General features: G+C 36.3%; 1 protein-coding gene across 2 annotated transcripts; it reads left to right on the forward strand.

Annotated features, from left to right (window-relative positions):
- The first annotated feature begins 36 nt into the window (after nt 1-36).
- Nucleotides 37-12070, forward strand: LOC132554410 (cap-specific mRNA (nucleoside-2'-O-)-methyltransferase 2-like). Of its 2 annotated transcripts, XR_009554394.1 has the most exons (13): nt 37-511; nt 997-1205; nt 2251-2448; nt 2737-2857; nt 3109-3377; nt 3878-4042; nt 4825-4956; nt 5601-5801; nt 6081-6230; nt 6601-6699; nt 8193-8487; nt 9098-11544; nt 11747-12070. XR_009554394.1 is itself a non-coding variant. In XM_060218725.1 (12 exons), exons 1-12 carry the CDS (start codon nt 37-39, stop codon nt 9220-9222), a joined length of 2439 nt encoding a protein of 812 aa, XP_060074708.1. In that variant the 3' UTR covers nt 9223-12070. The 2 variants fall into 2 exon arrangements, 1 of the variants encoding a protein (XP_060074708.1); XM_060218725.1 differs by having other exon boundaries at nt 9098-12070.
- The last annotated feature ends 9804 nt before the right edge of the window (nt 12071-21874 follow it).

Here is a 21874-nt window from a genome sequence, read left to right on the forward strand (position 1 = left end):
TTAATGACAAAGTGAGTTTTTATCTTTGTAGAAAAGATGAATATATCGCATAGGAAGAGAAAGGTTTCTGGAGGATCTACGTTACAAGCTGATCCAGCCTCTAAGAAGAGAGTTGAAAGGCTTTTCCATAAAAGGTTCTCCTATTCACCAAATCCAAACCAAAGGAGGTATAAGACACCATCTCTAAGCATTCGTGAATGTGAAGCATGGCATATAAAAGAAACCCAGCAGATGAAATTGGCCTTGAATGCTGTGAAGGACAAACTAAGTGATAAGGACATATCCCAATGGCATCAACATACTGGGCAAATGAATTTAGCTGGAACAGTAATATCTGAAATAAGAGAAAGTTGCAAGCCAGAACTATGTACACAAGCTTGGTGCAAATTTTATGAAATTGTGTCAACTTTTCAGCTTACTGATTTTGACAATCCAGAATTCAATTCAGTACATCTCTGTGAGGCCCCAGGTGCATTTATCACGAGTCTGAACCATTACTTAATATCTCAAGGTATGTTCACATTCAAACAATGTTAAAATGAAAATAAGATATATCTCATGATTTTCATTGCCTTCTGTACTTTGTATTCACATTAACTTGGCCAAAGGGGATATATGAATCATGTCTTATCATCATATCAGTATGCAAATTGATATATTTCAGTCATAAGGACACAGGACATGTAAATACCACTGTGATTGGATAAGAGGAACTCTGGATTCTGAAGTGTCATTGTCATGAGTCACTTGTCCGTTGTCTTGTGTGAAAATCAAATCTGGACCTTAAATAGGGAATCTGTCTATATAACTTTCATTAGCAGATGTTTGCTAAGTCATAGGTCAAAGTCATAATGAAAGTGTTCCCAGACTTGCATTTCTGAAAATAAATTCACCAGCCCATGAAGCTGCACATTAACTAAAAACTAAGAAAATAGCCCTCTTGATTTTGGAATCAATATTGAAACTTTGTCTGAAGGTGCATGTGACATGTTTCAGATTACAATGGCACATGGACCTGGTTTGGTAACACATTAAATCCTTACTATGAGGGTAACAATGTGAGCCAGATGATCGCAGATGACCGCTTCATCTTACATACTTTGCCTTACTGGGACTTTGGAGTGGACAACACAGGCAATCTCATGGACTGGGACAATATCCAGCAACTGATGGCTACCTGTCGTGAGATAGGTCCTATCCACCTGGTAGGGAATATCATGGGTCCTGTCTGGTAGGGAATATCATTGGTCCTGTCCATCTGGTAGGGAATATCATGGGTCCTGTCTGGTAGGGAATATCATTGGTCCTGTCCATCTGGTAGGGAATATCATGGGTCCTGTCCATCTGGTAGGGAATATCATGGGTCCTGTCTGGTAGGGAATATCATGGGTCCTGTCTGGTAGGGAATATCATTGGTCCTGTCTGGTAGGGAATATCATGGGTCCTGTCTGGTAGGGAATATCATGGGTCCTGCCCATCTGGTAGGGAATATCATAGGTCCTGTCTGGTAGGGAATATCATGGGTCCTGCCCATCTGGTAGGGAATATCATAGGTCCTGTCTGGTAGGGAATATCATGGGTCCTGCCCAACTGGTAGGGAATATCATAGGTCCTGTCTGGTAGGGAATATCATGGGTCCTGCCCATCTGGTAGGGAGTATCATGGGTCCTGTCTGGTAGGGAATATCATAGGTCCTGTCTGGTAGGGAATATCATTGGTCCTGTCTGGTAGGGAATATCATGGGTCCTGCCCATCTGGTAGGGAGTATCATGGGTCCTGTCTGGTAGGGAATATCATAGGTCCTGTCTGATAGGGAATATCATAGGTCCTGTCTGGTAGGGAATATCATGGGTCCTGCCCATCTGGTAGGGAGTATCATGGGTCCTGTCTGATAGGGAATAACTATAATAGAAATGTAATGTAAAAGTTGTTTATTTTGAAGGGTTCAAGTTTTCCAAATGCCAGAAGCAATTAAAGCACATGTATTTTAATCAGGCTATGGAATTTGTCATTATTTTAGTTACTATTAATGTATCTTGTTTTCAATTTTATTGCATTCCTTGAAAATAGTGATAGAAATTAATTCATGATTAGACAAAAGGTAAAAGTTTAAAAGAAATAAAAAAGTAGTCTTCAGAACAGAAAAGATGCAGTGTTTCCCTCAAGTATTATCAAAGTACCATTTTATACCAAGTGCTTGCAATCTATTATTGCTGGTTTCAGCCTTTTGTTTTAAAATGTATTTTCTAGGTGACATGTGATGGCAGTATTGACTGTCAGGACACACCAGGTGACCAGGAAACGGTGGTATCCCGCCTTCACTGCTGTGAGGCACTAGCAGCACTGTCCATCCTCTCACATAAGGGTTCTCTTGTCTTAAAAAAGTTCACAATGTTTGAATGTGAAACAATCTGCCTTATGTATCTCCTCAACTGTGTATTCGATCAGGTGAACACTTAATTATCTAACAGCTCCTTCTAAATCTGATACAAACTTTAGCTTGATTTAAATTATTTATTTTCATTCCATGTGTTAAATTACCAGGTATGTCTTATCCTTTTTGTGGAATACATAAATATGTACAGTCTCAAGGTGATTCATACATATCAAAGCATAGATAACAATTTTTTTATTTTTTTCTTTTTTAAGTGAAATTTTGATACATCTTAAGTTTCTTAAAAGCCTAAGATGCATATGACATGGCCTGAAGATGTATTCCCTCTTTTTTCTTATCAGGTAGAAGTTTTCAAACCGGCTACCAGTAAAAGTGGAAATTCTGAAGTGTATGTGATCTGTACAGGTTTCCATGGATGCAGTGCTATAGCAGGACTCAATGATTATGTCAAAGACTATTTCCGTAAGTTGAAAAAAAGTGATATTTTCTCTTTCATCAAAATACAAATAGAGATAATGATTTTGACAAACTAATAAGAATTTCAAAGGTAATGAATGATTGGCATTAAAGATAAAAGTATATATTTAATAGATCTTGTTATAAGTTGATAGTCTACAAAGTTTACTTATGTTGTCTTTATTATTAAAAAAAAAAAGTGATATGCGTTCTTTTACATTTTTTTTTGTAAACAAAATACTTTTCAATGTCCTTAGAAAACCATGATGGGACTGTTCAGATGTTGTTCAATCGAGACGTCATTCCTGAGGCGTTTATATCTGAACATGTGGCATGTTGTGAAATGTTTACATCACTACAAAGGGAGACAATCAACAACAATTTGGATCACTATCCAACAGTATCAGATCAGTATGTTCTGTGGTTAGAGACAATGAGGGATTACTGTGCTGAGGTGTATGTAACCAAGTTTGATTTGAAACCAATAGCAGTTAACTGTAGAATTGGTCACAGGAAGAAGAGAATGGTAAGTTTAAAGAGAATGGTAAGTTTAAAGAGAGGAAGCATACCCTAATTTCCAAACTTTTACTTGATTAAAATAAGAAGATTTCATAAAAGCCAAAAAACTGAAATAAAATGCTGAAAAGCCAATAATACCCTGCCTACATATCTGTTTGCTGCTAAAAGCAGAGGAAGAATCTTGCAGAAATTTTAATATATTTGATGGTATTTTGTTTCGTTTTGTAGAATTAATGGACTATCATGCAAGATAATGCAATATTTCTTTGAAACTTTTTTTTGTCTTATATCCTTTTCAAACAAAGGTCATCAGTAAAAATATAGAAGACAATAGGATATCTTTATTTGATTGTGCTGTTTCATCTGATGTGGAACAGGGCACTAACATAATACATCCACATGTTTCGTCATGATGAGTTGGAAGAGAATGAATCATAAATTGGCTATATGGTAAGGAAAGTGAGTATAAAGGTTGAATTAAAAAAACTGTTTCATTTTTCTATATAGAACTACATTGCTCAGAGCTTTAAAAAGGACGAAACACCTTTTGACCAGAAGCGACATTCAGGTACTTTCATAGAGAGACATAAATCAAATGCATTACCATGGCAACAAAGAGTTCATCAGTTGGACAGATACGCTATGAAGTCCCCAAAGATCATTTGGTGTCAGGTAAGACGTGAGAAGATCAGTGGTTAGATTAAACGTTAGAAATTCTTTGGTGCCAGATATTAACATCAGCCAAGATCTGTTGTTATCATAAATAAGTAACTTGTGTTTTACTTAGAATCAGATTAAATGTGTTTAACTACAAATGTCTGTCCTGTAAGTAATTCTTTTTGAAGCTTGATTCGTCAATCGATAGTTCGTGTGCATTTTACGATTATGGATCATTTCATAGTTTGTGTACATTTTCAGATTTTTCTTTGTTTGTGTATTTAGCTACAATGTTACTTTCCCAAACTGATCCTTCTCAAAACCAATTACCTTTCGAAACCTAATGAAATGGTAATGTATGGAATGATGTCTTCTTTATTGAAATGTTAGGGATAAAAGAAACCTTTAACGGTTAATGTAATGTACAAATGAAATCAGACCAGTTATATCTGAGTCGAGACTGGTCGACTTCATTTACTTTTGCAAACAGAAACCTAACCAAATATTCATGTCCCATGTATGGTAGATTTCAGAAGTTTCATTGTATAATTATTACTATCTTGTGTATAAATGTATAATGATTTATATTTTATGTACAAATATATATTGGTTTATCTTCTGTACGTAAATCTTTTTGTATTTATTTTTTATGTATAAATCTTAATTGATTAAGGTTTTATGTATAAATGTGTATTGATTTAACATTTTGGGGGGTATTTGGTAAGACTTATCAGTCTGTTGATACCAGGTAGTTTGTTTACTTATTTTCATTTCCTGGTAAATAATGTCATTTGTAGTTTGAGTCCTACCTTGAGGAAATGGATGGTGGAAATTGTTTATGTGGCAAGCCTGTAGCCCATCTCATCAACTCCCGCTTCTGTTGTGGCAAACTCGTACAACAAATGCAGGAACTCATGCAAAATGCAAAGGTGCCTATGTTCTTATTACTGAGTCAGATTTATAGAGCTCTTTCAAATTTCTTTCCAATATGATAATTAGCATTTTTGTGCTTAGCTTCATTAGTGTAATGTTTTATGTTGATACATCTTGAGAAGTTTGGAACTTTTATCTTTAATATACGTTTATTTTCTTCATTACAGGCTTTTGTTTCGGATATTTAGCTGCATGATTTTGTTCCATTTTATTCAAACTCCATTAAAGTGGGAGTGATGGCATATCATTGTTTGAAATGCTTTTTTCTTAGTTATGATTTATAAAAAAAATTATCTCTGGTGTTAAAGCACGTAGTGGGCTGGTAAAATTTATCTGCTTCAGGGAATTCATAATCTGATTCGTTTTTCTCTTTAACTTTTCATAAGTGAGATATTTTACTGTCCTGGAATGCAATAGAAATGTAATAAAAACTAAATCAATGAATAAACAGCAATAAGCCCGTGCACAATAAGCACAATAATAAGTTCTTCAAGATAATTTGCTGTTAAGTACAAACCAATGCTGTTTCCTTGTCCACTACATCAAGTAGTCAGTTCTCTGACTTTGAGTAAGAAGCAATGTGTTTGCCCCTAGTAGATATGTTTGGATGTCTGTAAGGTGTCATTTCCTACTAATACAGGACCACAGAACCAGCTCTCCCACTCTACCACTGTCCACTATCACTCATGTCCTGGATGGCCTCACTCATGCATGTGACGAAGGTAGCATTGGCGAGAGTTCAGATGTCACAAAAGAGAGACTGCCCTACACTGTTGTCCTGTTATCAGATAACTTCCAGCCATCACACACTGATACATTGACAGATCCTCGCATTTCAAAGGTATATATGGTATCACATTTACAGTGTGTTACATTGAGTACAATATCTTGTAGAACATTATAGCTTGGTACTCAAATGATGCAGAATATCAACTTTACTATGATTTTAGTTAAAACTAACTACATTCCTTTAACATCGGTCATATCTCTGTTTGTTAAATTATTCCTTTTTCTGTAAAATAAAATAATAGTACCATTTAATATGAATAGAATTTTTTAACAATTTCATCGGCAAAATTAGTTACTTCATTTATGATTGTGGTACAATGTTAACGTGTAGGTGATGCACATGTCAGCAGCATCAATCAAATCTCCTGATGTCGAAGGCAATATTGTTTTCTACGTGGATGTTACGACAGACAGCTACTGTGGGGAAATGGAGATTCTGTTCCAGAACGCCCTGTTGTCATGGACACAGATAGTACTGAAGGTAACAATTACATTGCATATATACACTACAAGCATAATAGTTTTTTCATATGTAATCAACAGCTTAAAAATGATTCTCGTGGTAAACACTTGCATAAAAATAAAGATATGGGAAACATGATTTCAACCACTCCTAAAGATAAATACACTAAGCCTTGTGCTAAACTTTCAAAATATTAGCTTCAAGCTGTGCTAACTCCACACCACACAGAGGTGAAAGATTTTATCAGTCTTTTTAACCTCATTGATTGATCCTATAGAATCATAACAGAGAATGCTTTATTCAGTTGGTTTTTGTAAAAGGGAATCTACAAAGTCATACTTACATTTTGATATGTTATTGAACTAGGCAACATTTCTTCCTGTTGTAGAAACTGAGGATGACTGACTCACTGATAATACGAATGTCCAGTTGTTTGACTCGGTTTTCTGCTGGTATCATTTACATGATAGGTCACTGTTTCAGTAGGGTAAGTTTTGTACAAGTGACATTGTAGGATATGAAATGCATAATTAGGTTATCTGACATGAAAGATCAGGATGACCCATGGCCATTGTGTGTCGTCTGTCGTTGTGTGCCATCCACTGTCAACTGTGCTCTGTGCATAAACTTTCATTGCAAATGGCTTCTTCTAAATAAATGAAAGGCCCTGATGCTGATATTGGGCCTCTAGCATGCTTGGAGTTAGAACTACCAAGTTTGTTAATATGAATGACCTTGACTTGCTTTCAAGGTAACAGATGTCAAATATATTTAAATGTTTAACTAGCTTCTTCTCAATAACCAAAAGGCCCAATGGGTTAATATGATAGGAGTCAAATATGGTAAAATTGTAATACAACTTCTTCTGAATAACCAAAATGGCCAGGGTGCTGATACTGAGCTTGTAGCATGATGGGATTTAGGGTTACCAAGTTTGTTAATATGAATGGCTTTGACCCACTTTCACAGTCACAGGGGTCAAATATGTCAAAATCTTTAAACGACTTCTTTTTAATAACCAGAAGGTCAATGATATTGGTCCTGTAGCATGCTAGGATAAAGGACTACCAAGCCATCCTTTTTCATCCATTGTAATGCACCTTGTGTTGTGCATAAACTTTTCATTCAAATAACTTCAAGACCACAGGGGTAAAATATGGTAATATATTCAAACAACAACTTCTCAATAACCAAAAGAGGCAAGCTGCTGATATTGGGTTGTAGCTTGATGAAATGAAGGGCTACCGAGTTTTTTCACCTTGACCTATTTTCGAGATCACAGGGGTCAAATGTGTAAGTAACTTCTCAGTAACATAAAGGCCAAATGTCTTGATATTGGGCCTGTTGCATGCTTTATAAACAAGCAATATGTATGGAGTAATGACATTTGTGTAGTGAATGTATGAAGAATATGATTTCAAATATGCAGAAAATGTTTTTATAAACCAGTTTTAAGTCTATTTGGCCTCTTTCATATCTAGGTCTTTATGTCAGATGGTTAAGGCCAATGGGCCTGTTGTTGTTTTTTTTATGAAACACACATGGAATCAAAATCCAGGATTGTCCATACCTGGAATAGACAAACTATTTACAGTTGATAAATGAAAGTATTTTAAATACTGTAATGATTCCTTGTACCAAAGTATTATAATTAAATAATACAGTGTTATTGATTGTACAGGAAATGTTTGATGTCAGGTTACTAAACCTACTGTTGTTGCTATTGCGTACAATCAGTTTGTGCTTGGATCATACATCTGGAGAGACGTACATGTATTAAGAAATTATGATCAGAAAACAAGGGAAAGTAGACCTGCAATATGATAGCAACTAGAGAGTTAGCAAAATGGAAGGAGAAATCGATGACATGTACTTAAAGTATCAAAGAACACTATTTGTACACATGGAATAAAATACATATTAACGGACTCATAAAGCTTAATGTCTTAATTATTCACCGTTACCTTTTATTGATGTCAGATTGGTTTCCTCCAAGACACTGATGGAACCAGACTTCATAATCTTCTGGTTTGTGAAGAATACACAGGAAGTCCAGTCTTGGTCCTTCAGCAGCTTGAATTGGTTGAGAAAAAGATACAGGACCTTGGCAAAGAAAACATTCCCCATAATTATACATTTGACTCTGAGCATGAACTGAATGTACAGAGTGAGATGGACACATTCCATTCAGCTAGTCACAATGCAGGACAGAAAATCAGTTCAAACCCAGAGAAGACCCTTTTGGAAACTGTACCTTTGACAGTGTTACTTAATGGTAAGTGTAATGAATTAAATGTTCTGTCAATACAGTTTTTATCACTAATCACTAGAATATCCACAGCTAGATATCAATTTGAAGTTAAATAAATGCCAAGGCGCAATTTTTCAGGCATAAAGCACACACTTGTATCCCTGATAAAATTATAGCCACAATATACTGTTGGTAATTAGCATTTCTCTTTAACCTGATCGGTTGAGCATCGTACTAGTAAGCCAAGGTTTCCAAATTAGAATCTGAAGCTAGAATGAATAATGACCTCCGTTAAATTGGTGGCCAAGTAGAGTCTTGGGAATAATACTCACTTTCATAAGTTCTGCTGTAACCCCTGGAATTTCAAGAATGAGTTATTTCCAGGAGGGGAAGTATGTAACCTTGGAAAGATACAATCCTCAACATACCACTCGGCTCGAGAGAACTTCTCATTAGCTTGATCGGTTGAGCATCAGATGAGTAAGCAAGATATTACACACTGTATAAAGATGTATTCCTGAAGGATAATGTGTTCCATTATACCAAGCTAACCTGACAATGATATCCACCAAATTGTTCAGTAATTAAATTTTTTTTGAGATTTATTTACTATTTTTATTCTGATTTATTGCAGATGCCATGTTTGTGGCCTCACTATGCCACATTAATGCAACACTGTTGAGGACATTTGTTAGAACTGTAGGCGACTTGGAGAGAGAATGTTATCCTAAGGAATCTCAGCTTGACAGCCTTAAATGATAGACAAGTTACAGATACCTATGGTGTGAAGATGGGAGGCTAATGGTTGGACTGTGATTTTGAAACAGAAAGGTTATCAAGAAGCTAGAATACTGGGATGAGTAGGGTACATACTTCAACAACTGATTGACCTCAAGGAGACTGGTATAGACATGAACAGTGATTAATCAGTAGGGTACATACTTCGACAACAGATTGACCTCAATGAGGCTGGTATAGACAATGGACATGAACAGTGATTGATATGTAGGGCACTGACTTCAACAACAGATTGACCTCAAGGAGACTGGTATAGACAATGGACATGAACAGTGATTGATATGTAGGGCACTGACTTCAACAACGGATTGACCTCAAGGAGACTGGTATAGACAATGGACATGAACAGTGATTGATATGTAGGGCACTGACTTCAACAACGGATTGACCTCAAGGAGACTGGTATAGACAATGGATATGAACAGTGATTGATATGAAGGGCACTGACTTCAACAACAGATTGACCTCAGTGAGACTGGTATAGACAATGGACATGGACAGTGATTGATATGTAGGGTACTGACTTCAACAACAGATTGACCTCAATGAGACTGGTATAGACAATGGACATGAACAGTGATTGATATGTAGGGTACTGACTTCAACAGATTGAACTCTAAAAGGCTGTTGTAGACTCTGGAAATTGACAGTGATTGGTCAGTAAGGCACTTTCTTCAACAGATAAAAGTCAATGAGAATATTGTAGACACTTGACATGGATAGTGATGGGTAACTAGGGTCATGTGTTTATCAGATTGACCTCTAGGAGACTGGTAAAGACACTGGACATGGATAGTGACAGATCAGTACAGTACTGACTTGAATTGATTGACCTCTTTGGCATTGATGTGATGAGATAACATCTTCATCAACATCTGTGAGATTGGTGTGGACATAAATAGGCTTATGAGATTTTTGTGGAAATGATTGACCTCTAGCAGGTCAGTGTATGTAGCAGATGACTTTGGTAGATAGATATTTTTTATTACAAGATTGTTGTATGGAGGAAAGACCAATAAAAAGTTTTTAAAAAAGGAGGAACCAGTGGTGACCTGGCTGTGGATATGTGAGTAACCAATTTCAGGGAGAGGAAAGATTGATGGGACACTGCTATGGAGAGGTCAGACTTGTTGACACTGCTATGGAGAGGTCAGACTTGTTGACACTGCTATGGAGAGGTCAGACATGTTGACACTGCTATAGAGAGGACAGACTTGTTGACACTGCTATGGAGAGGTCAGACGCGAAGGGCACTACTATGGAGAGGTAAGACATCTTGACATTGCTAAGGAGAGGTCAGACGCGTAGGGCACTACTATGGAGAAGTAAGACTTGTTGACACTGCTATGGAGAGGTCAGACTTGTTGACACTGCTACGGTGAGGACAGACTTGTTGACACTGCTATGGAGAGGACAGACTTGAAGGGCACTGCTATGGAGAGGTCAGATGCATAGGGCACTACTATGGAGAGGTAAGACATCTTGACATTACTAGGGAGAGGTCAGACGCGTAGGGCACTACTATGGAGAGGTAAGACATCTTGACATTGCTAAGGAGAGGTCAGACTCGTAGGGCACTACTGTGGAGAGGTAAGACATTTTGACATTGCTAAGGTAAGACATCTTGACATTGCTAAGGAGAGGTCAGACGCGTAGGGCACTACTATGGAGTGGTAAGACATCTTGTCATTACTAAGGAGAGGTCAGATGCGTAGGGCACTACTATGGAGAGGTAAGACATCTTGTCATTACTAAGGAGAGGTCAGATGCGTAGGGCACTACTGTGGAGAGGTAAGACATTTTGACATTGCTAAGGTAAGACATCTTGACATTGCTAAGGAGAGGTCAGACGCGTAGGGCACTACTATGGAGTGGTAAGACATCTTGTCATTACTAAGGAGAGGTCAGATGCGTAGGGCACTACTATGGAGAGGTAAGACATCTTGTCATTACTAAGGAGAGGTCAGATGCGTAGGGCACTACTGTGGAGAGGTAAGACATTTTGACATTGCTAAGGTAAGACATCTTGACATTGCTAAGGAGAGGTCAGACGCGTAGGGCACTACTATGGAGTGGTAAGACATCTTGTCATTACTAAGGAGAGGTCAGATGCGTAGGGCACTACTATGGAGAGGTAAGACATCTTGACATTGTTAATGAGAGGTCAGACTCGTAGGGCACTGCTATGAATGGGACAGTAAAGGAAGATACTACTTTCAAAAGGTCAGACTTGTAGGACACTGCTATAGAGAGGTCAGACTTGTAGGACACTGCTATAGAGAGGTCAGACTTGTTGACACTGCTATAGAAAGGTCAAACTTGTTGACACTGCTATAGAGAGGTCAGACTTGTTGACACTGCTATAGAGAGGTCAGACTTGTTGACACTGCTATAGAGAGGTCAGACTTGTTGCACTGCTATAGAGAGGTCAAACTTATTGACACTGCTATAGAGAGGTCAAACTTGTTGACACTGCTATAGAGAGGTCAGACTTGTAGGACACTGCTAAGGAGAGGCCAGACAAGCAGGGTGTCCATGGATGAGGAGATTTACTATTGAAATACGAACTGCTAATGGTAGAAATGAAGTTTTTTTTCAAATTTGTAGTGTCGAAGGATCATAGAAAGATAAAGGACCTTCACCTATTTTGGATTGAAGAAATAACTTCCTACTAACTGCAGAGATTGTGTGATAAATTTTTATATAAATATATAGAAAGGAATTGCCTATCAGCATCCAGTGTTGGAGTTTTGTGTATACCATGAAATAAATACCTTCTTGTATCAATGATCAATAAATGAATTATGTAAGTGCTACGAGAAATAGCTGCAAGTATAAAATTTATATCTTTGTGTGATTGATGTAAATAAAACACTTGATGAAAGACACTTGACAGAATTTGTTTGCAGATGAGATTGAAATATATCACAGTATAATACAAATTAACATAATATGTTGGATGAATTACCTTATGTAAATATCTGATTGGCTAGCCTAATCGACATACGAAAAATTTAGATCACTGCTATAGGGAAGATACATCATTAGGATACTGCTATGGAAAGGACAGATTTCTGCGGAAATGCTATGTAGAAGGCAGATTTGCAAGTACACTGGTATGTAGAGGACAGATTTGTAGGGTATTGATATGTAGAGGACAGATCTATAGGGCACAGCTATAAATAGAAGAGATTTGTAGGATTCTGCTTTGTGGAGGACAGATTAATAGATACGTCTTTATAGAGAACAGATTAGCAAGGTATTGCTGTATAAAAACAGAAAAGTTGGGTATTTCTATGTAGAGGACAGTACAACAGAAAAGTTGGGTATTTCTGTGTAGAGGACAGTACAAGAGAAAAGTTGGGTATTTCTGTGTAGAGGACAGTACAACAGAAAAGTTGGGTTTTTCTATGTAGAGGACAATTTTAGGTACCCCTATGTACCAGACATATTTTTGGGTACTGCTATGTAGAGGACAGATGAGTTGGGTACTACTTTCTAGAGGACAGATGAGTAAGGTACTACTTTCTAGAGGACAAATTAGTTGGGTACTACTTTCTAGAGGACAGATGAGTAAGGTACTACTTTCTAGAGGACAAATTAGTTGGGTACTACTTTCTAGAGGACAGATGAGTAAGTTACTACTTTCTAGAGGACAGATTGGTGAGGTACTACTTTCTAGAGGACAGATTAGTAGGGTACTACTTTCTAGAGGACAGATGAGTAAGGTACTACTTTCTAGAGGACAAATTAGTTGGGTACTACTTTCTAGAGGACAGATGAGTAAGGTACTACTTTCTAGAGGACAGATGAGTAAGGTACTACTTTCTAGAGGACAAATTAGTTGGGTACTACTTTCTAGAGGACAGATGAGTAAGGTACTACTTTCTAGAGGACAAATTAGTTGGGTACTACTTTCTAGAGGACAGATGAGTAAGGTACTACTTTCTAGAGGACAGATTAGTAGGGTACTACTTTCTAGAGGACAGATTAGTAGGGTATTACTTTCTAGAGGACAGATGAGTAAGTTACTACTTTCTAGAGGACAGATTAGTAGGGTACTACTTTCTAGAGGACAGATGAGTAAGGTACTACTTTCTAGAGGACAGATGAGTAAGGTACTACTTTCTAGAGGACAAATTAGTAAGTTACTACTTTCTAGAGGACAGATGAGTTGGGTACTACTTTCTAGAGGACATATTAGTAAGGTACTACTTTCTAGAGGACAGATGAGTAAGGTACTACTTTCTAGAGGACAGATTAGTAGGGTACTACTTTCTAGAGGACAGATGAGTAAGGTACTACTTTCTAGAGGACAGATTAGTAAGGTACTACTTTCTAGAGGACAGATGAGTAAGGTACTACTTTCTAGAGGACAGATTAGTAAGGTACTACTTTCTAGAGGACAGATTAGTAAGGTACTACTTTCTAGAGGACAGATGAGTAAGGTACTACTTTCTAGAGGACAGATTAGTAGGGTACTACTTTCTAGAGGACAGATGAGTAAGGTACTACTTTCTAGAGGACAAATTAGTTGGGTACTACTTTCTAGAGGACAGATAGGGTTCTCCTTTTTTTAGGACAGATCAAACGCATACAGCTATGTAGTGGAGAGATAAGTAGGGTACAGCTATGTAGTGGAGAGATCAGTAGGGTACAGATATGTAGTGGAGAGATCAGTAGGATACAGCTATGTAGTGGAGAGATCGGTAGGGTACAGCTATGTAGTGGAGAGATCAGTAGGGTACAGCTATGTAGTGGAGAGATCAGTAGGGTACAGCTATGTAGTGGAGAGATCAGTAGGGTACAGCTATGTAGTGGAGAGATCAGTGGGGTACAGCTATGTAGTGGAGAGATCAGTGGGGTACAGCTATGTAGTGGAGAGATCGGTAGGGTACAGCTATGTAGTGGAGAGATCAGTAGAGGACAGCTATGTAGTGGAGAGATCAGTGGGGTACAGCTATGTAGTGGAGAGATCAGTGGGGTACAGCTATGTAGTGGAGAGATCAGTAGGGTACAGCTATGTAGTGGAGAGATCAGTAGGGTACAGCTATGTAGTGGAGAGATCAGTAGGGTACAGCTATGTAGTGGAGAGATCAGTAGGGTACAGCTATGTAGTGGAGAGATCAGTAGGGTACAGCTATGTAGTGGAGAGATCGGTAGGGTACAGCTATGTAGTGGAGAGATCGGTAGGGTACAGCTATGTAGTGGAGAGATAAGTAGGGTACAGCTATGTAGTGGAGAGATCGGTAGGGTACAGCTATGTAGCGGAGAGATCGGTAGGGTACAGCTATGTAGTGGAGAGATCGGTAGGGTACAGCTATGTAGTGGAGAGATCAGTAGGATACAGCTATGTAGTGGAGAGGTCAGTAGGATACAGACATGTACAGGACAACTTAGTAGGATACTACTTTCTAATTGTCACATTAGTAGGGTATTGGTTTGTAGGGAACATGATTGGGGTACTGTGTAGGGGACAAATAAGTAGGGTACTGCTATATAGAGGACAGATCAGTTAGGCAATGCATACTATATACAACATTCATATTCACCAAATTCAGATTCCACGCAACATATAAAACATTCATACAACACATACAACATCCATGCACAGCATCTATATACCATTCACACCATCCATACAAAGTATACAGCAACGAAGATACATCATAACAAACGTCCTTTCTTACGATAAACGGCATACATACACACCAAATCGGCACCCATACACAGCATACACAACATCCAAATAACAAACGGCATACATACACACCAAATCGGCACCCACACACAGCATACACATCATCTAGATAACATAAACATGATCCATACACACCATATGCAGCATCTATACAACATATATACCATCCATACAACATATATACTATCCATACAACATTTACACCATCCACATTTACACCATCCATACAACATTTACACCATCCACATTTACACCACCTATACAACATATATACTGTCCATACAACATGTATACTATCCATACAACATATATACCATCCATACAACATTTACACCATCCATACAACATATATACTATCCACATTTACACCATCCATACGACATTTACACCATCCATACAACATTTACACCATCCACATTTACACCATCCATACGACATTTACACCATCCATACAACATTTACACCATCCACATTTACACCATCCATACGACATTTACACCATCCATACAACATATATACCATCCATACAACATTAATACCATCCATACAACATATACACCATCCATACAACATATACACCATCCATACAACATTTACACCATCCACACAACATATATACTACCCATACAACATTTACACCATCCATACAGCATTGATACCATCGATACAACATTTACACCATCCATACAACATATACATCATCGATACAACATTTACACCATCCATACAACATATACATCATCCATACAACATTTACACCATCCATACAACATATATACTATGCATACAACATTTACACCATCCATACAACATTTACACCATCCATACAACATTTACACCATCCATACAACATTTACACCATCCATACAACATATACATCAGCCATACAACATTTACACCATCCATGCAACATATACACCATCCATACAACATTTACACCATCCATACAACATCTATACCATCCATACAACATATACACCATCCATACAACATATATACCATCCATACAACATTTACATCATCCATACAACATTTACACCATCCATACAACATTTACACCATCCATACAACATTTACACCATCCATACAACATTAATACCATCCATACAACATTTACACCATCCATACAACATTTACACCATCCATACAACATTTACACCATCCATACAACATATACACAATCCATACAACATATACACCATCAATACAACATTTACACCATCCATACAACATTTACACCATCCATACAACATTTACACCATCCATACAACATTTACACCATCCACATATACATCATCCATACGACATATATACCATCCATACAACATGTACATCATCCATACAACATATACACCATCCATACAACATATACATCATCCATACAACATTTACACCATCCATGCAACATTTACACCATCCACATATACATCATCCATACGACATATATACCATCCATACAACATATATACCATCCATACAACATTTACACCATCCATACAACATATATACCATCCATACAACATATATACCATCCATACAACATATATACCATCCATACAACATTTACACCATCCACATTTACACCATCCATACAACATATATACCATCCATACAACATTAATACCATCCATACAACATATACACCATCCACATTTAAACCATCCATACAACATATACACCATCCATACAACATATATACCATCCATACAACATATATACCATCCACATTTATACCATCCATACAACATATAAACCATCCATACAACATATATACCATCCATACAACATATATACCATCCATACAACATTTACACCATCCACATTTAAACCATCCATACAACATATACACCATCCATACAACATATATACCATCCATACAACATTTACACCATCCACATTTATACCATCCATACAACATATATACCATCCATACAACATATACACCATCCACATTTAAACCATCCATACAACATATACACCATCCATACAACATTTACACCATCCACACAACATATATACTACCCATACAACATTTACACCATCCATACAGCATTGATACCATCGATACAACATTTACACCATCCATACAACATATATACCATCCATACAACATATACACCATCCATACAACATATACACCATCCATACAACATTTACACCATCCATACAACATATATACTATGCATACAACATTTACACCATCCATACAACATTTACACCATCCATACAACATATACATCAGCCATTCAACATTTACACCATCCATACAACATATATACTATGCATACAACATATACATCATCCATACAACATTTACACCATCCATACAACATATATACTATGCATACAACATTTACACCATCCATACAACATATATACTATGCATACAACATATACATCATCCATACAACATTTACACCATCCATACAACATATATACTATGCATACAACATTTACACCATCCATACAACATTTACACCATCCATACAACATATACATCAGCCATTCAACATTTACACCATCCATGCAACATATACACCATTCATACAACATTTACACCATCCATACAACATCTATACCATCCATACAACATATACACCATCCATACAACATATATACCATCCATATAACATTTACATCATCCATACAACATTTACACCATCCATACAACATTTACACCATCCATACAACATTAATACCATCCATACAACATTTACACCATCCATACAACATTTACACCATCCATACAACATTTACACCATCCATACAACATATACACAATCCATACAACATATACACCATCAATACAACATTTACACCATCCATACAACATTTACACCATCCATACAACATTTACACCATCCACATATACACCATCCATACGACATATATACCATCCATACAACATATACATCATCCATACAACATATACACCATCCATACAACATATACATCATCCATACAACATATATACCATCCATACAACATTTACACCATCCATACAACATATACACCATCCATACAACATTTACACCATCCATAAAACATTTACACCATCCATATGACATTTACACCATATGATATTTACACCATCCACATTTACACCATCCACATTTACACCATCCACATATACACCATGCATACAACATATACACCATCCATACAACATTTACACCATCCATACAACATTTATACCATCCATACAACATATATACCATCCATATAACATATATACTATCCATACAACATTTACACCATCCATACAACATTTATACCATCCATACAACATTTACACCATCCATACAACATTTACACCATCCATACAACATATAAACCATCCATACAACATATATACCAACCATACAACATTTACACCATCCATACAACATATAAACCATCCATACAACATATATACAATCCATACAACATTTACACCATCCATACAACATTTACACCATCCATACAACATATATACCATCCATACAACATTTACACCATCCATACAACATACAACAATCCATACAACATTAAAAAACATCCATACTACATTAACAACATACATAAACATCATAAACAGAGTCCATACATCATCCAGGCACACATTATACAGCATCCATACATATCATAATTGACGTACATGATGATGATGATGATGATGATGATGATGATTCATTTGAGTGAATGTTGGTATGTGACTTGTCTTGTCTTGTTTTTTTATGTATTATGCAAAATTTCAAAGATAAAAACAATTCAAAAAATTAGGATCATTCAAACTTATTCCAGCACTTATTCCAAGTCATCCAGCATGTATAATAAAAACTGTATTCATATATTTTTTAAATATTCAACAATTAAGGGACATCACTTCTTCCACAAGTACTCATTTAAATAAAGGCAATTTTGGAAATTGCAGCTCTGAAAAGATCACCGTCAAACTTTTGAAGATTTTATAAAAGTGGGTTATAAACATTTATTACATCGCTTGCAAGAATATTGAATGATTAAGTGGGTTCCTATCCTGCTTCTTGTTCTGCTGTCTGCTTTGTTTATTAATGAAAAATACTTGCTTTGATTCATAATAAAAATGTAATACCTTTTCAATTCCACAGTATGCACATCATTTATGATCTTGGATTGTCAGTCTCAACATCTTCAAAGACAAAAGAAAAAGTTAATTAAACAGCTGGAGAAATGGACATCAGAGACTGTGATTTCTTATGTCTAATTAAACAAAAAGTCATGATTGATGAAGCCTTTTTGGAGCCTGTAAAGAGTGATTTTCATGCACATTTACAGCATCCTTTCATGCAACAAACAAAACTGAAGTTCTTGCTTTGTAACCTGATTGATGAAAGCGAAAATTCTTCAATACTGAAAAAGTGGCTGTATCACGCAATGAGGTAGGCGATATATTGGAAAAAAAGTTGTATTTGAAGGCGACGTTCTAACTAATGAACGGGTATTCAGCTCAACAAAATAGTATGACAGGAGTTCAAAAACTTCAAGGAGGTCTTCACAGGTAGATAGACTTCCTTTTGGTATTGAAGCTGGTTCAGTTTGAGTTTTATTAAAGTTCCTGTTATATTGAAAGTGAGTTTATTAACACTTGTTTTTGCCATAAATTAACATACCATATTAATTTTCTGATTAAAGGTTAGGGGGTATGCTTATCACAAGACAATGGCTTACCATTTGTCTGATCAGGTATAGATATACTGGGGGTTATTGGCAGATAAGATACAGTAAGTTCAGGTTTAAAAATCAATACTGATGTGTTTCTGTTAATCTGACCTTTAACATATCTTAGCAGTTCCTAAGAGGGGCTGAAGTTATTGTAAAATACAAAAAGGAAAAGGAGACACGCCAGTGTTTTTGGCCCGGTAATTTCTGTAAGATTTTTACAATCTATTAATGCTTGAGTAATAAAGCTTTACAATTTTCGAAATTCTAACATTGAAAGGGCTAACCTCCCCAGAGCAAAATTTGATATCATTTATGAAAGGAGACACTAGTGTTGATATATCTTAATCACTATTTGGTTGGTGCAAATTTTCTACGCTTTTGTTAGAAATAATAATTTGACATTTTTAATTCACACTAAATGGTAAATGTATAACTTTTTTTACTAGCTATTGTATATATTAAAAAGAATCGGAGGAGGTGGCCGCAACAGTTATCACGTACGTATAAAACCTACAGTATTACTTCTAAATTGTGTTCATGTTGGTAGAATACACCAAAGTACTTCTGATAAAGCAGACGTCACGTTTGCATTACAAACGCCGACAAATTACTTGTAGCCAATGTCATAGTTCATGTTAGCTGTAAGTTGATACATGAATATATAATTAGAATTTTATTTGCAAAATGAGAATTGAAATCACCTTTTCAAACCGTATACAGCAGCATATGACGTGGACAATCAACATCAACAAAGAAATGAGTGAGATTTTTTATTCGTGTCACCACTGGTTATACGGGATGTGACTGTAGGTAGTCATGCCTTTTGATATTATGTACATTAAAAATACATTTGTGACACATCATCTGTATGTATTGGGCACCATTGTTACAGAGGTTATTATTTATTAATGCCTCTGCTAGAATATTTAATCTAGCTTACCTACAAAAAGCACTTATGTACTTACTTAGCTCCAGGAAAAAATTTGTTCTGACATTTTTAGCTTATTTAGTCCAAATGACCGGTAACCTGTGGTGTTATGCCATTGTGCGGTATCCTTTGTCTTGTAAGGGTAACTGCCACTGGCCCTTTTCATGATATTAACATTGTCTTGGGACAACTAACCCAGTGGCATGGAAACATGTATAGTGACGGTTAGTTGTGCATGCTGAGTGACAGCAGTTTAGTTATGACCATCCATCAACATCGCAAGTGCTCTACCCATTTGATTTCGCGTTAAGCGTGGCATCTAAGTCAATGGCGGGTTAAAATGAAACTTGGGACAATATTACATTGTAGTTTATGTTACAAAAATATGCATTAAGAATTCTTTCATTTTATTCAAGCATTATTTCCATTTGTCAATCTGAGGTATTAATTCACTTTCATGTCATGTCATGTTCAGCCGTGGATGGTTACAGACCATTTGGAAGTGCTCATGTAAATATTGCAAAGAGTTAAGTAAAATATCATGTTTGGTTGATAAGAGAATGAGTTCAAATATTTCATGTAAAAACTGGTAGCAGCTGATCATTTTCAATGTAATTTATTAATGTCATTTATCTCTCAAGGTGAAATCATAGATTGCAATACTGTAACTGCATAATAAAATTGGTACTGAAATGATTATTACAAGTTAAACATGTTGGCTCCCAACATAGGCATTTTGGAATCTATCATTCATGATCACAATCAATTTGTGTTTTTTCATCTTTGTATAATTGTACAATTTGGACAGTTACAGCATAATAATTTTAAGACACACATTAAATATATATATATATAAAGAAAAAAAAAGAAAAAAACACACACTTGCGTATCGTCATTAACTATGCTTTTTATACATACATATAAATATATATATTAGGCTTCAACTAGTTACTTATGTGAAACCTTACATTTCTCTTTCATTCTGGTCATAATTTATAGAAATAAGTCAGGTGGTCAGCTTTAACATGTCAAGAAACTTTTGTGGTGGAGGTTTATCTTAAGTGTTTATTACCGCATACAGTTTATATATTTCAAAATATCTTTACCATCTACAAGTGTGTGGATGTGATATTTTTGTTTCCTTTTTGTAAATTCTGCCCCAAATACTGTGTCCTCTCCACGTAACTGGACTTCAAGTTTTTTACGTACTCCTGGATGTTGTCACCATCACTGAACGTTCATAATTTGCAACAGTTGTTTACCTGCAATCTTAAGAACTCCGACTGGACACTCGTAACTCC

The sequence above is a fragment of the Ylistrum balloti genome, unplaced genomic scaffold (assembly GCF_031769215.1).
Source record: "Ylistrum balloti isolate Yb309-2 unplaced genomic scaffold, AGI_CSIRO_Ybal_v1 Utg370402, whole genome shotgun sequence".
NCBI lineage: Eukaryota > Metazoa > Mollusca > Bivalvia > Pectinida > Pectinidae > Ylistrum > Ylistrum balloti.

What these genes read in the sequence shown, in the direction of transcription:
- LOC132554410 (XM_060218725.1), top strand. Translation starts at nt 37, where the DNA reads ATGAATATATCGCATAGGAAGAGAAAGGTTTCTGGAGGATCTACGTTA. An exon ending in CCATTACTTAATATCTCAAG is followed by an intron (nt 512 to 996) that starts GTATGTTCACAT and finishes GACATGTTTCAG; the next exon opens with ATTACAATGGCACATGGACC. An exon ending in TTTGACAGTGTTACTTAATG is followed by an intron (nt 8,488 to 9,097) that starts GTAAGTGTAATG and finishes GATTTATTGCAG; the next exon opens with ATGCCATGTTTGTGGCCTCA.